This window comes from Cydia strobilella, chromosome Z, assembly GCF_947568885.1.
Source record: "Cydia strobilella chromosome Z, ilCydStro3.1, whole genome shotgun sequence".
In the NCBI taxonomy this organism is placed as follows: domain Eukaryota; kingdom Metazoa; phylum Arthropoda; class Insecta; order Lepidoptera; family Tortricidae; genus Cydia; species Cydia strobilella.
In genome coordinates this window covers 30,501,196-30,517,353 of record NC_086068.1, presented here as the reverse complement: position 1 = coordinate 30,517,353, position 16,158 = coordinate 30,501,196, and the positions used below count along the sequence as shown (strand labels likewise).

At 36.4% G+C, this 16,158-nt stretch overlaps 1 protein-coding gene and 1 long non-coding RNA gene across 2 annotated transcripts in view; one reads left to right on the top strand and one right to left on the bottom strand.

The window, feature by feature from the left end:
• The window catches only part of LOC134754494 (uncharacterized), a 296,086-nt gene that overhangs the window by 264,648 nt on the left and 15,280 nt on the right, over positions 1 to 16,158 (top strand). The window lies entirely within an intron of this gene.
• Positions 3,048 to 5,800, bottom strand: LOC134754754 (uncharacterized). Its single transcript, XM_063691095.1, has 4 exons — positions 5,289 to 5,800; positions 4,982 to 5,195; positions 3,550 to 4,744; positions 3,048 to 3,165 (listed from the first exon to the last, which is right to left on the bottom strand). Exons 1-4 carry the CDS (start codon positions 5,334 to 5,336, stop codon positions 3,048 to 3,050), a joined length of 1,575 nt encoding a protein of 524 aa, XP_063547165.1. The 5' UTR covers positions 5,337 to 5,800.

The window sequence follows — 16,158 nt, the reverse complement described above, 5'->3', positions numbered from 1 at the left end:
TTTCTGGAAGTTGAAAGGGGGCAACGTTGTTTACTAAAGGTTATGTACTCTAAGCCATATAGATTCCCAACGAAAGACCTCTACCACCTAAGTGACTTACTAACAATGAGGAAGCTGTATGTACTGAGTCTAACAACGAGACTACATAAAACGTTACCATTTAACCCACAGCTGCTAAATCGTAGAAGAAAACATAATGTTGCCCCCATATCAACTACAAAATCTGTATTTGCTAAGAGACAATTTGGAGCGCAATCTGCATATGTGTACAATAAAATAAACAAAATACTAAATATATACAATTTACAACTATATAAATGTAAAAAAATATTAACCGAGTGGCTTAAAATACTTAACTACGAGGAGACAGAGGCTCTGATATATTAAATTAAGTTGATATTAACTCAAACTCGAAAGTACCTACTTATCAGTTTTAATATAATAAGTAAGAAAATATGACATTTTACAGTACCTATTGTATAAGAAAATACCTATTGTGTAAGAAAAGTACGATACATAGTTCTATGCTTTACAGTACCTATATATAAGAAGTGCCGATTAGTACATCACCTCACCACCTGCACTCACACGATCTCATACACCTACACACACACACATACACACTCACTCTCTCTCTCTCACACCACACACACACACACACACACACACACACACACACACACACACACACACACACACACACACACACACACACACACACACACACACACACACACACACACACACACACACACACACACACACACACACACACACACACACACACACACACACACACACACACACACACACACATATATATATATATACACACATTTAATGTAGATAAAATTGTATTAGCTTAAGTTTTCTTTCTGCTTTTGTTAAACTAAAAATTACTTGTTGCTACGGAGGAGCGGGGCTTCCTGATACAGGTATAATATACTTAAAAGGAAGTCCCAACCTACTACCTTGTAATGTAACATTTTATTAATGAAATAAAATATTTTCATTTTCATTTTTTCATTTTCATTACATGGCTACAACTATTCACTACTTTGCACAATCTAGGGACAGGTGAATTGCTGCCATGGACCGTCCGACGAAGCGGGGGGCACATGGGAGTTATCGGTTTGGGGGTATTCTCTTCGGAGCACGGAAGTGAAGAAGGCCTAGGAGTTGAGGACAGTCTATGCCATTATTTAATAATTTGTACAAGAACATTGCATCCGCAATGCTTCTGCGTAGTGATAGACTCAAGTTTGAAAAGTTTCAATCTTTTGGCATAAGAAACCACGGTTTTGGCTTTGCCCTCTGCAAAAGTTAGGTGCCACAAGAACCGCTTTTGAACCCGCTCCAGTCTTAAAGAGTGAGTAGCGTAGTGTGGGCGCCACACTACCCTACAATATTCTAATATACTCCTCACAAGGCTGTTGTAGAGCAAGATTTTGGTATTACTTCGTCGAAACATCTTGACATTCCTTATAACAAATCCTAACATTTTATTGGATTTCTTAGAGATATGTTCCACTTGAGGGATGAAAGTGAGTTTTTTATCAAAGACCACTCCTAAATCGCGTATTGTGTCTACTTCTTGAAGAGTGTTGCTGTTAATACTGTAATCTGATCTGATGATATTTTGTTTCCTCGTAAACTTAACATGAACACATTTATCAGCATTTAAAATCATTTGGTTATTATTACACCAGTGGACTAGCCTGCTCAAGTCACTTCGCAGCAAATCAACATCGTTAACCGAATTTATAGTGCGTGCAAACTTTAGATCGTCCGCATACATAAAAATTTTTGAGTGTCTAAAACAGTCAGGTATATCATTAATAAAGATATTAAACAGAGTTGGCCCTAAGTGAGATCCCTGTGGTACCCCTGATGTAACACTGTGCGATGGAGACTTGAAACCATTTACGACTACAAGTATGACCTGCCTGTTAAGTAGGATTCAAACCAAGGCAATAACGAATGAAAACCATATGCCGATAACTTCGTTAATAAGATATTGTGGCAAACTTTATCGAAGGCCTTACTAAAATCTGTGTATATTACATCTGTTTGCTTGTCGGAGTCCATTGCATTAGAGAGAAACTCTGTAAATGATATAAAGTTAGAAGCAGTAGACCTACCACTGACAAATCCATGTTGGAAATCGCTTATGTACATTTTGAAATGTTTTTGAACAAGCGGGCAGACAAGGGACTCAAAAATTTTCGCAAACGAACTAAGTATGGAGATAGGTCTATAGTTCGAAATTGTAGTGTCATAACCAGACTTGTACACAGGCACCACCTTTGCTGTCTTCCATTGTGACGGAAACTCTCCCGTTGCCAGAGATTTATTAAATATTAATTTTAGGGGGTGAACTAACGCCGACGCACATGAATGTATGAAAATGGGTGGAATTCCGTCTGGCCCAGCGCCTTTTTTCCTATCAATTCCCTTGAGTTTTTTTAAGAGGCCGTCTTCAGTAATGATAGGAGCAACAAAGTGAAGGCTGTTATTTATAAGAGGTCCTAGTGACTGTTGGTCACCACTATCATGATTACTGGTTGTAACTTCCTTTGCATATACAGTTGAAAAGTAAGATGCAAACAGTTCGCATATTTCATTGCTATTTGAAGTAGTACTTGACCCATTAGACGTAACTGCTGGATACACACTTGACCCTCCGCGCTTACATTTCACATGTGTCCAGAACATCTTGGGATTTTCCCTTAGTCGGTCCTCAGTTTTATTAATGTAGTCATTGTATCTTGCCTTTGCTAATTTATTCAGACGTGTATTAATTAATTTAAGTTCTAAAGCGTCCAGTGGATTTCTATATTTTTTATATCGCATTCTGATTTTATTTTTTTCATTTGATACTTTCCTTAATAGAGTTGTGCCGTTCCCGGTAACATTCCCAATTTTGTATGGGCAAACTTCTCGCTCGGTAACATTCCCCATACAAAATGAGGAATGTTACCGGGAACGGCACAACTCTATTCCTTAACTTACAGTCAAACCATGGAGGGAATGTTTGTTTTTTTAATTTAGTCAGTGTAGACGTGTGCGCCGCCATAAAAATTCGCGGCGGCGGCGCGCCGCAAATTTTTCGCGGCGTGGCTGGACCACGCCGGCGTCAAGGTCGTCGGGTGTTGTTCGCTGGTTCTTATTAAAAACAAAGTGGAGTTTTTAGCTTTTTTACTATATTTATAAAAACAACATAACATAATGCAATCGTTATTGTTCATCTTATAACCTAAACTGCTAAATACTAGGCCATCAAGAAAGTCAGGCAAGCTACACAAGTTGCACATCCTATGTGCGTATTATAAATTACATGCTTTTTGACAGGTCTCATAATTATCGTGTATGAAGATGATTTTATTTACTCGCACTGGGTCTAATCGCGATCGTTTAGCGTTGAGAATCAATCCTGCCACTGAAAACACCCGTTCACTGGGCGTACTGGTGGCAGGTGTTGCCAGTACAGCTCTGGCTAGTGCAGCGATCCAAGGAAGAGAATGACGCTTTTCACGCCAAAACGCTAACAAATCACCATTTAACTGCTCCACTAGTTCTTTAGGAACCGCAGTAGCCAGATATTTCCAGCACTCCTGAAAAGCGGGATCTGTGGACTCATCGTAACTGAAACTGCTGTGTTTTAATGACAGTTTATTCAAAAGGCTGGAAGTTGTATCGGTCTTTGAAGTACTTGGCATTGTGACTGGATCTGGTGTAGCTATGTCAGTAGGGTCGACAAATCGCTTGATCATTTCCGAAAGAAAAACTGCACGCGTGGTGTGCTCTTTTTCGAGGAAAGCGTCAATTTCCTTAAGACCAGAAAATCTAGAGTCTAGAAGTGCTGCGCAAACAATATTTTCAGTCAGAGGGAAACTCTTATCTATGTTAGATAACATATTATTTTTTAAAGACACGATAATTAGTGTTTCATCTTCAGCAGATACATCATCGAGTACGTGCTTTAATTCTGTCCTGAATACAAGTGCTAAATTTATAGAGGCGGTCTTTTGTGCAGACAGGACTTCGACAGCCTCACGAAATTTCTTCAAAAACCGTATCATGTCCTCTATAATGTTCCACTCTGCTTGAATAAGTTTTAGTTCTCCCTGTCCGATTTTCGTCAGCATTTCGTTTATCGGACCTCGATTGCAGAAATGAGCCAAACTCTCAAGCATGGCCAAAACACTATGCCAACGTGTAGGTGTCGACGTTTTTACGGTCGGCACATGGTTTACCTCACCGAACTCATTGTTGAAGGAAACAGTAGTTTCGGCACTACAGTCTTCGCGTGTTGGTGATGATAAGTCTTCGTCAACCATAGGCTCATTCTCGTCAAATTCAATATCTTCACCAACGCTATCTATTTCTTGCAGAAATTTACGTTGTTCTGTCTCCACCTCTATCTCTAGGTCCGGCAAACGATACCTGATGCTTTTGACAATTTTTTTACACTTGGTAACCACAACATCAACTTCTGGGACGCGTTTTATCCCGTCTACTATTACAAGGTTGTGTAACCCATGTCCCAAACACAAATGGCCATCCAAGTTACCCAGTGCGATAGCTCGCTTCACATTAGATCCGGCGTCAGTAACGACATGAAGGGTTTTATCGCACAAACCGAATTCCGCCACCGTTTTGTTAAGCATCTCCAAAATCATTTCTCCAGTTTTCTTGCCTTGAGCTAGCTTAGTATTTAATGTAAAGGATTTCAGCTCGAAATCTGAAAAAGAATAATAAAACTTTACAATTACCTAGATTACCTAGAAAATAATTTAATACGCACGTTTATTTAAGTTTTAAATGTGTTTAAGCGTAGAAAGGTTTGGAACTTAAAATTTATAATACAAAACAGGTCCATTGCCTCCGAATCTTATAATATGAAAATAAAATTTACATTACGCTTACGCACACAACTTTTCCTGTACAATATATTTAGTGAAAATCATGTTTTACACACCAGCAGTTAAGTAATGTAGCGTGAATGTAATGTAGTTGAGACGTCTGTAACGATCTGTCCATAGATCAAATGTCACCGAAACATGTTTGGGAGAAGATTCTTTTATTTGTTCTTTAACATTTTTCAGCATCATTTCATAGACATCATCCAATGCAGTCCGGCTTATAGTATATCTTGACGGCAAATCCTGGTCTGTCACAATGATATCATATTTCTAAAAAGTCATAAGCAAAATGTTAGACCCTGTTCAAGTATTAATGAAAATAATGATCTTGAACAAAAACACTACGTAAATTAATTAACGTACCTTAAAGAAATCTATCATGCCTTTATCAGATACAGCATCGAAAGGCATTAAAGATCGACAAAACCAGAGGGACAAATCTCTAGCAAGGAGCCACTTGTCCTTCCTTGTGACCTTCAATTGTGCGCCATGCGATACAGTCGCCGTCGCCGCAGATGCTATTCTGCGTCGTGGCAGAGTTGTGAAAAAGTCGTTAATCAGTCTTTTTGAAGGTTCAGTTTTGTCGTCCCTTATATTGTGGGCATCCCTCAGATGTCTAAGAAGGTTGCCTGTACTGACAGTTTTTGCGTAAGATTTAATTTTAGCTCTGGAATAAGCAAAATACGTTATTATTTTGAAAGAACCTCATGCCATGTAAGCACGACCAAACCAAAATCATTAAAACAATAAACCATAAAATCCACAGCAGACCCAACCCGCTAAAACTCGCACACAACCCGCAATCCTCAAGCAAACAGTAGGTAATTAATCAATCGCGAAATATTTCAAATAAAAATGCTATTGAAGTTTATAATAAAATGTGTGTTAGTGTAGTTAGTTAATTGATCAATTTATTAATCATGCTTTTAACCTTAACAAGAATTTAAACGATAAATTATTACGAGTATTAAAAACATGATAGCAAAGTTTTAGTTTAAACACAAGTACAAATGCAATGCCACAGTGCAGTGTTAATATTGTTAAGAAAAGAGTAAGTCAAACAAATTTTATAAATAGATAAATGATATTTTTCAAATATCTATTAAGATTTCACGTGGTTTGTTGTTATCGGAGCCGGCTTAATAAGAGCGCCAACTACATCCTGCTCGAAGCTTTGGAGTGAATTACACCTTACATTACACCTAAAAAAAATGTGGTAATATGGATCATGTGTTCATTGATAAAATACGTTATGCATATTTTATAAATATGCATAATTATCAGGATAAACGTTTAACATTGACGATTTGTTAACAGAGACAATTTGAATATCATAATTTTACCATAGGCAGGTACTAATAGTGTGCTTATTTACAAGGACAATTTGGCACCTCTCATTGTTGTTTGGTATATAAAACAAATATATGTATTAAGATAAAACTAGAAAACTAAGTTTACGTATTACTGTTATTACACGTAGTTTTTGGTTTCATAAGTTTCATTTCATTACGCAGATAAATAAGTAGATGGAGTAGCTACGTAGATGGAGTAGCTACGTAAGTACGTAGGTAGGTATAAACTGATATTCTTTTGTTGTATTATTCAATTCAATAGTACAATTAGAACTTCACTTACATTCCAAAGCTGATGGTCTCATTTTCTTCCTTTAACTGCGTCAGGCACTGGTTACAAAACACTTGGTCGCTAAAAATGTTATTGCGTTTGAAATTTTCTTCCAAAATTAACTGGCCGAAATGCTTCCAGCAAAAGCTGTTTCTTGCTTTAACATCGTTATCATACAACATACTAATTGAAAAACATCTTAATTCTAACTTATTAATACTTGCAGATGACATTTTTATTCAGTATTCATCAATTCTCTCACTCGTATCGTATACGTACGTAAAGCAACAAACCAACGAATAAAATAAATGTTAGACGGGCGGCCGTCTGCTTGCGCGCTTCCCCCCCTCGCGTCTCGCTGCCGCCCGTGTCCTTGATCGCCGTCGCACGCGGCCTAGCGGTGAATTCAATTTTTCGAAATTTAGCTCACGGCGCGAATTTTTAAAATCGCGGCGGCGGCGGCGGCGTGGGGTCCACGGCGCGGCGGCGCCGCGCCGGCGCGGCGCACACGTCTAAGTCAGTGGCACATGTTCTTTGATCACTCTATCAAGAAGTTCATAGAAAATACCAAGCATTCTCTCCACATTAACATTTCCAAATAATTTTTCCCAATCATAAGTGTTTAGGTCTTTGGATATTAATTCATAATTAGCCTTATAGTAATTAGATCTCAAACTTTCACTATTGTAGGGAAGTTTATATTCTTTGACAAACCTAATCGTGACATCTAGCGGGGGATGATACCGGTCAATGTTACTTAGAGGACTTGAACTTTCAAGGACACTAAAAGTTTTTATTGTGGACATGACCAAGTCAAGAACACGACCAGAGCAGTTAGACACGCAATTATACTGTTGTAGTTTGTTGACATGAATGTTGTCAATAAGCATATCACAAAAGTTAGGAGGAGTGTAATTACTAGTTTCATCATTTGCTAGAATCCAATTTATGTTACCCAAGTTAAAATCACCCATTATACATATCTGAAGTGACATATCTTCAAGAAGTGAATTATAGTGGTCTAGTAATTGTGCAAGGTTAGAACGTAGAACAGGTGGAGGCAAGTAAGCCGCACAGAGAGCAATCTGATGGCGAGGTCCCGCGACAGGAATATCAATAATAACCCACAGATCTTCATAACCGCTCTCCCAATTAGAGGTTATTTGTGACATGAATTGTTTATGTACAGCTATAAGTACCCCACCCCCCTCTCTTCCGCTCCGAAAACTCACCTGCTCCCTGTCTCTCCTATACACCACATACCTGCCATCAAATAACTCACCATTCAGCACAGAGCTGTTTAGCCAAGTCTCTGTGAGTACAATGACATCAAAATCGTTGATACTATATTACTATAAAAATCATGTGTTTTTGACCTCAAGCCGCGACTGTTTTGGTAGTAGATTTTAAGATCGAATTTGTTATAATTTAGGTTTAAACAACATGCTCTATATTACCTAATATTAAACTATAACTACACTATTTTACTTAAACTATCAATGTTTCTGATGTAAATGTATTGTGAGTCGTCAGTTTTTCTAGCGTATATTCTGCCATCTCGAACCCATACATATTTGTAGCCATGTTCTTTGGCCTTCTTCCTGGTCGCTGCATGCAAGGTTTTATTGGCGGCAGACAGGTGTTCGACAAGATACACAGGAGTCTTTGTGCCTGTGAGTCCAAGATGCGAAGTGTTCAGTTTGTCTTGTGGATTGGATCTATTAAATGAGATAGTAGCGGCTAGAAGCTCGTTTCGTACTCTTGGAGATGCCAACTGTAACACAATCGCTCTAGGACGCTCACTGTCCGCATTCAGTTTGGCTATTCGCGTACATTTCATTATGTTGGATTCACTCAAAGTGTACCCAACTGAGGATGCCAGGTTATTAACGATAGTAATAAGATCTTCCTGTCTGTGTTCAGGAACACACTGTAATTCTAAGTTAGTCGCTCGTACTTGTTGTTCAAAGTTATTGAGACGCTGGTTTAATTCATTTAATTCGGTTCTCATCTTAAGGTTATCAGTCTGCAAGTTCTTCACGTTTTTCTTAGCATCAGTTTGCTCCGCCTCAATGTCATCAAATCTCAAGTTCATGAAATCCATGGATTGACGCATGCTGTCTATCAATTCCTTCAGCGGTTCAAGTTGTTTATTGACTATAGATACCATATTGCTGTTCATCTTCTGGAGCATAGCATTGAACTCCAACTTGAGAACATCTTGCACTATGGCGCGCACCTCTTCCGAGCTCACCGGGGCAGGTCCTGACTCGGGCGAAGCCAGCGCGGGCCGCTTGGGGCCTCTTGACGTGGAAACCTTGTGTATTGGGATGGAATCATTCTTGGATGACTTAGGAGCACTACTGGCACACTTGGGACATGTCCAAATTGACGGAAGAATTAAGTTTATATTCACTTTTGCGCTTGACAAGCATTCCAAATGGTAGCACTGGTTGCAGGTGATGCAAGTGACGTATTGTTCATCTCTGACCCCCTCATCACAGCATCCCCAGGTAAGGGTATTTATTAATGAATCTTTTCCATCCGCCATTGTGCCGTAAAAATTCAGCTAGTTCCTACACAGTGATGTTGAATTCGCAAATGCAATAACAGGTCGTTTGACGTTTGAGTGAAATGAACGTATTTTCTTGTTAGGTTTCCTGCCCTGCTGATGTGTCACTTTGTCGATGAATTGATTTTTAGGTGACAACACTATCTTTGTGCCGTTGTGTTGGCAAGATAAATATCCGAGATGTTGACTGGTGATTTGTGACACTTTAGAGGTTATGTTTACTTCGGTTTTCACACTGAGTTTTTGTGCGATCTTTACGTAAAACAATAGGATTTTCACTAAAAACCTTTCACACAGTTCTAGTCTACATTATTATTCACAGTTCAATTGTTTTGGGTACGTTTACACTGATTGTATGATTAATTTCCACGGAGAGCACTGACAACCATCCTTACTATGTGGGCACCGGAAACGGAGCCTATCGATTAAGAAAAGAGTCAAAATACCAAGACACTCGTATAAACAATGCTCTTTTCGGCGGAGCCCGTAGACGTCGGTGCGATATCATCTTCGATAATAAATATCGAGTTATTGGTTGAGCTGTATGTAGGCTATATAGACGCAATCACATTTCTGAAAAATGCCGTTCTCTTAAAATCGCAATTGCGATAAAGCACAAAATTGTCTGACGTATTGATCGCGGAGAAGTTGTTCATTTTTAGTTTTAAAAAGGTGACATTTTGGTTAAGTGTTTATAATAAGAGTGTGGTAAACGTAGGTACTAACGAACCTCAACATACATGTTTTTATTTTTAAGGGAGTGAGATTAGTAGTTAAATAAATATTTTCACAAATTCAACGTTTTATTTTTTAATTTGAGATCCTCTAGACTAGAACCTCTTTATGACCGGTAGAATCCGGTAGCATCTCGGCTACTGCTTGTATTGATAACTGTACTGCTGCTTTTCATTATATACAAATTCAATAATCTATTCAATCACTATTTGGCTAAGAACAAGATTTAACTATAAGGCTTTCGTGTTAGTCTGCTTTTCCTCATTTAAAGTAACAACCTAGAATTTAGTAGTTTTTGTCATGTGGTGGAATTATAATAATCTGTAACCACATTCCCACGCTCGCATTATCACAAATCATTCGTGAACATTTCAACTTTCTAGCGTTCACGGTTTATGTGATACAATCTGGTGACAGTCAGACGGACGGAAGGACAGTGAAGTCAAAGGTCTGTCATAGTAGGAGGGCTCCGTTTTTTCTTTTTGGGTACGGAACCCTAAAAACCACACATTACATATATGCTAGTGAGAAAAAAAAATAGGGTGTTTTGGGACTAGCGTGTTTTGAGACCATTTATTTTTTGGCACTAGTGTATTATGGGATTAGTTTGTTTTGAGCTTCAATTTTTATGACATTAGGTGATCACAGGAGTAGTACATGATCAAAATAAGATCGTTTTGGTTTTAGGGTATTTTGGGACTCTGGTATTTTGACATCAGGTTGTTTTAAATTAATGGTTATATGACTATATGTGTTTTTGACATTAGGTTGTATTGTGTAATAGGGTAATTTGAGTTTAGGTTCTAACGAACCGGAAACCGAAATCTGTCACTGCTTTTTACGATTGATGTGTGGTAAAGCACCGAAACTTACATTTCGGATACTTAATTATTTTATTTAGCTTTCTACTTACGGTTATGTTCTGATTAGTATGAAAATACTTTAGATCTATGCACAAAATGTCATTGAAATAAAACATTGTTTTGCTGGATAGTAAAAATTTATATAACACTTGATATATAAACATAACACAAACCAGGCCTCAGCGATAGGTGCTTATTATATACTTATATTGACCTGCTTCATCTCTGTCTCCAAAGCCGCAAAAACTCGCTAATAGGTACTAAGTGCTGGTCTTGTCTGCTGCGATATAGTCATGTACAGTATTTTTTATAAGGCAACACCCAAGTTTTGCAACCATAGCATAGCATCGGACGTCAAGTCTAATAGATCTTCCGGGCTATCCGAGTATGCGCGGAGTGGTCACCGCTGGATGATGTGCTCCATGGTTTGGTACTCAATGCCGCAGTCGCATAGCGCGGAGTCACTCCAACCCCACTTATGCCGGAAGAAGTTGCATCGCCCGAAGAAGAAGTTGTATTGCCGTTAAGAGGCCGTAGTCGATTTTGGAGCAAAAATGTAAAATTGATAGATTTAGTCGTTGAAATTATACACGTTTTGTTGCGTAATATCTTAATAACAAGTATTGATTTCTATTAGCACGTCTTCTCATTTTGCCTTTTAATAATGAGGTCGCGAGCGTGCGTCACCGGTAATGCATGAAGAGAAGGGGCAGTTTTTAAAAATTCATCAAAAAATCATGGTGGTAAATTATACAAATTAATGTATAAGAATAGTTTCAGCAAATGTTGTAGATTGTTTAAGTATCAAAATCACGTTGAAGTTAAGTCGATTTTCAGAGAAATTGTCACTTGTTTTGAAGTAATTTCTGGAGAAAATTGATTTCGTCTAACTTTCATTTACACTACTTCAAAGTCATAATAATTAAAATGTAGTCTGATAAACGTCAAGTACAGGATATGTGTAATACAAAATTACCATGTTTAGCAGTCCAAACTTTACGAAATTTACAAATAAGAGCGACAAAATCAGTGCTTTACGCGCGTTTACCTAAACGTCCATCAGAAAAGCAAACATTACTAATTTAGTGAGTCTGTTTTCAAAAAACTGATCTGATAAAAGGTAAGATAAGAAGACGTGCTAATAGAAACCAGTACTTGTTATTTCAATTAGGTAACAAAAGGTGTAAAATTTCACGGACTAAATCTATCAATTTTACATTTTTGCGACTAAAATCGACACCGGCCTCTTAAACAGAACTGTTTCTTGCTTTTTTAAAGATTTTTAGAAAAGCACGTAGGTAACCGCATATAGACGGAACGAACGGCAACAAACTAGGTGTAGAGACTGACTTTCACGCATTAAACGGATTTCATAACGCTTCGTATTATTAATTGGTAAAACTTATTTTAAGATAAAATTTCTCTAACATAAATAAAAGATGACAATTGTCATCAAAATTCATTGACGTAGAAAAGTCATATGCGTTTTTAAAATGACACAAATTATTAATACCAACATAATGCAAATAATCCCAATCAGTAAAAACGGCTCTTTAAACTTTTTTCATTTTAAGCGGGGTTTGAAGGAACGAATTAAGTAAATTCGATTGTAATGGTATTGTTTTAGGATAGTTTATTGTGGATTTCGACCGGTATGACCCGTAAATAACAACAAATCAAATTTTAAATGAGACTAGAGCTCCACGTGATGCATTTTATTTACCCCATTTTTTGAAATACTAATTATCTACTGGTATACTTTTTCGTATGCGTATATGATTTAATGTCAATATAATTGTCAAAAGCAGCTGTCATTTTCATACGTGCAGCTATACGTCTGCCCTCGTCAGGCCCCAGCGGGCATCTAAGTCAAAGAAGAATTTTGAATGGCGTCGTCAATCTATGGAAACTGTACGAAAGTTTACAGTTAAGATTGAATTTCTGTGTTTTCTTTATGAGTAAAAATATGAATCGATAATCAAATAATCAAACGGATTCTATATTTTGATTTTTTGATACGATTAGTGTCGATTTGTAGAGAATAACAGCAAATAAAAAATATAATGGTCGGTACACGGCTTCTTTGTGAACAAATTAACGTGTCAATTAATGCAATTATTAAACATTCATTGAACAAATTATATGCGCAAAGTAAAGTCTAAATCGAAAATGTCATATCCCGTCGCCTTAAGTACTTATTAATCACTTGATGAATGCACAGGAAGCCTTTTATATACTTACCTGTTCAAAATATGGAAGCGAATTATTAAACAAGTCATATCGCTCGTCTATAAAACCTAAAATTGACTTGATTGCAACGTGTAACGCTATTACGTATTGCAGTTATTTTTACTAATAAACTCATATTATTGCTTTTATTTTCGTAAACGTACGTTAAACGAAAGCAGTTTTTTGAATATTTCGTTGTGAACCGTCGTTTTCAAGGTTCCGTACCCAAAGGGTACAAACGAGACCCTATTACTAAGACTTCGCTGTCTGTCTGTGTGTCCGTCTGTCACCAGTCTGTATCTCATGACCCGTGATAGCTAGACAGTTGAAATTTTCACAGATGATGTATTTCTGTTGCCGCTATAACAACAAATATTAAAAGCAGAATAAAATAAATATTTAAGTGGGGCTCCCAGCTCCCATACAACAAACGTGATTTTTTTGCCGTTTTTTTGCGTAATGGTATTACGGAACCCTTCGTGCGCGAGTCCGACTCGCACTTGGCCGGTTTTTTTTAACTTAACGACATGTAAGGGTCCAGTACTGTCCAGTATTTAGCTTGCACGTTTCTCTAAAGAGGTTTCAATCATTCGTTTTAGGTCTTGCTTTAGCATAGCGGTTGTAGGAAAAGTATGTAAAGTATTTATACCCTTATATTATTATTACCCTTATCTTGGCATTGTAACACAAAATCTAGCAGGTTCATTTTATTTCTTATCAAAATGATTCTGCTATAAATATGTCAATCTACCCTCCTTTATTATAGCAAAAAAGAATGCACACGTGTCATTGTAAATTAATTATAAATAAAATAAAACCATAAAAACGGATTATATCGCGTATATTGAATTTATAATAAATCCCGACGTTTCGAACTCTTTACATTCGTGGTCAACGGGTGAAAAAAAAGGAAAAACTGTGACTGAGGAAAAGCTACAAAGTGCAAAAATACCCACATACAAAAAATAATAAACCATCATAAACTATAAACTTTAAGGCTGGTTGTACATGCAAAATCGGTTCATAAGGCTAGTTATAAAATACAACTATTATCAAGCAAAGATATATATATATACGCGATAAAGCTACGCCAACTCCAACCCTACACATCGGACCCGAGAAGATTTAATTCCCTCCTAAATTGTAGGAGGGTATCCCAATATGGGACCGGCAACAAACTCGGCGGGACACATCTTTTTTTTTCTTTTTAATTAGAAATAATCAACATGCCGCCGTGGAATCATCAGATCTCGTTTCGTACTATAAGTTTTGCACTTATTTCTTAGATTAGTGTATATTTTTGCACAATCGGCAATTTAATGCAATTAGTATCTGTTAGTGTATTAGAATTTACATAGTGGTTGTATTTAAAAACATTTAACACTCAAAATATTACATAAAACTTATGTAAACTGCATAATATTTGATACATTACCAAGAACAATACAATACAATACAAACACTCTTTATTGCACACCTCAATAAAAGAAAACAATACAAAAAGAAAACAGAAACACAAGCAGAGGTAAACAACACAGAGGGTAGAACTCATAAAAGTACATGTGTTGCCATTGCCAAGTTGTCTTCAAAATAGGTGTACATCATGATTTTATTTTTTATTTTTATTTTTTTATACTTGTGGGGGAAAATGTCGTATTATTTATCATACTATTTAACTTTGTTTTTTTAAGTAATAGATATTTACACCCTAAAATCGGTTGGCTTTAAAAAAAATAGTCGTAAAATCATATTTTGTTTTTTTTTAAACTAAAAAATTAAAAGTTGAGAGGGCTGAAATTTTGTGTTTTGATTACAAAAAATGTAAAGCCACATCACCCATACAAATTACAAGCCCAAACGCCGTGGGGGCAGAATCACTTAGCTTATCATAGGTGTTTTTTTATGAATCATTTCTGTATAACCATTCCATCATTCCACGCAGACGAAGGGTTATGAGCAGGTCTTCTAAACAGCAAAACGCCTTTGTAGCAAAATGCCTAAAACGAATGTCTAAGTAAGTTATTAAGTACTTAAAAAGCAAAATGCATTAAAATCATATTGCCTAAGAATTAAAACATCTCAGCTCATAACCGCTTTTAATTTGTTTGTTCGAATGTGGATTCATGTCTAAACGTAGCGTTATATTATTAATATTTAATTTTTAAGCACCTACTATATTATATTGTGAATTTATTGTAAATAATCGTTTTTCTGATGAAGGGTTCTAAATCGGTATCTAAGCTACATTTGCGATTGCCACAAAAACGTCAGTCAGTCCAAATTGCAGGCCGGTTCGTCTGCCGTTAATTACACGGGGTTTTAGAAAGCGGTGTGCGTCATAAGTGAGCATACCTATTTATTTATTTCATAGTTGCGTTTTTGCGGTTGTATTACCAAATAAAATAAAAAGCATGTCAAGCCATAGTTAGGGATTCCATGGCCATTTTCGAGCGTATTTTTTTTTTTCTCTATATATTGGCTACTTTAAATTATACTTACAATTTGCGCGATTGTAGTAGGTCAGGGAATTGTAGCTTGCATAGTTTGAAGCTACGTTTTTATAAAGACAATCCAATATTTGTTGATTTAAACTAACACATCTACCACTTTAAAATTTAAAAAGCGAAATTTTAATATGAGCTTGTTTTTCTGAAAAATCTATTTACTTACATAACTTTTCTATGCTTAATTCTAGATATCAGCATAAGTAAATAGTGAATAAAATATTAATTAACAATAAAACGTAATAATTAACAAAATTAAACAGGTAACGAATCTATAAAACTTATTTAAAAATAAATAAATTTAATCTTAAAACTAGAAGCTATCCTCCTGCGGCACGGTGCGGCAGGCAGCATTTCCTCGCTATATCGGAATATAAAATGGCGTACAGTCATAGTAAACGTTTAAAAAATAAATAAAACCTGTCAATCTTTCAAATAGTAAGCTGTGCTAGATTTGGGCGACGCACTCCGTTATCAAATCTTTTTATCAGCTGACAATCACGAATACATACACGAATTTTGAAAGTTTTATAATCGCTGCAAAAAATCAGTTATAAGTATTACCTAACCATTATAAAAAAATTGGTAAAGTACGAGTGTTATGTGTAAGAGATTTCATGACTTACATTATTTTAACATAGAACTTTAATTCGTAACATGTTATTATTAGTATAGTTATTTACATTGATTAATTACTATTTACTGTG

Excerpts from the sequence above, each read along its gene's own strand:
- LOC134754754 (XM_063691095.1), bottom strand. The coding sequence starts at position 5,336 with ATGCCTTTCGATGCTGTATCTGATAAAGGCATGATAGATTTCTTTAAG. Across the intron at positions 5,196-5,288 it reads GCATGATAGATTTCTTTAAG|AAATATGATATCATTGTGAC; the intron begins GTACGTTAATTA and ends ATGACTTTTTAG. Across the intron at positions 4,745-4,981 it reads GCTACATTACTTAACTGCTG|ATTTCGAGCTGAAATCCTTT; the intron begins GTGTGTAAAACA and ends ATTCTTTTTCAG.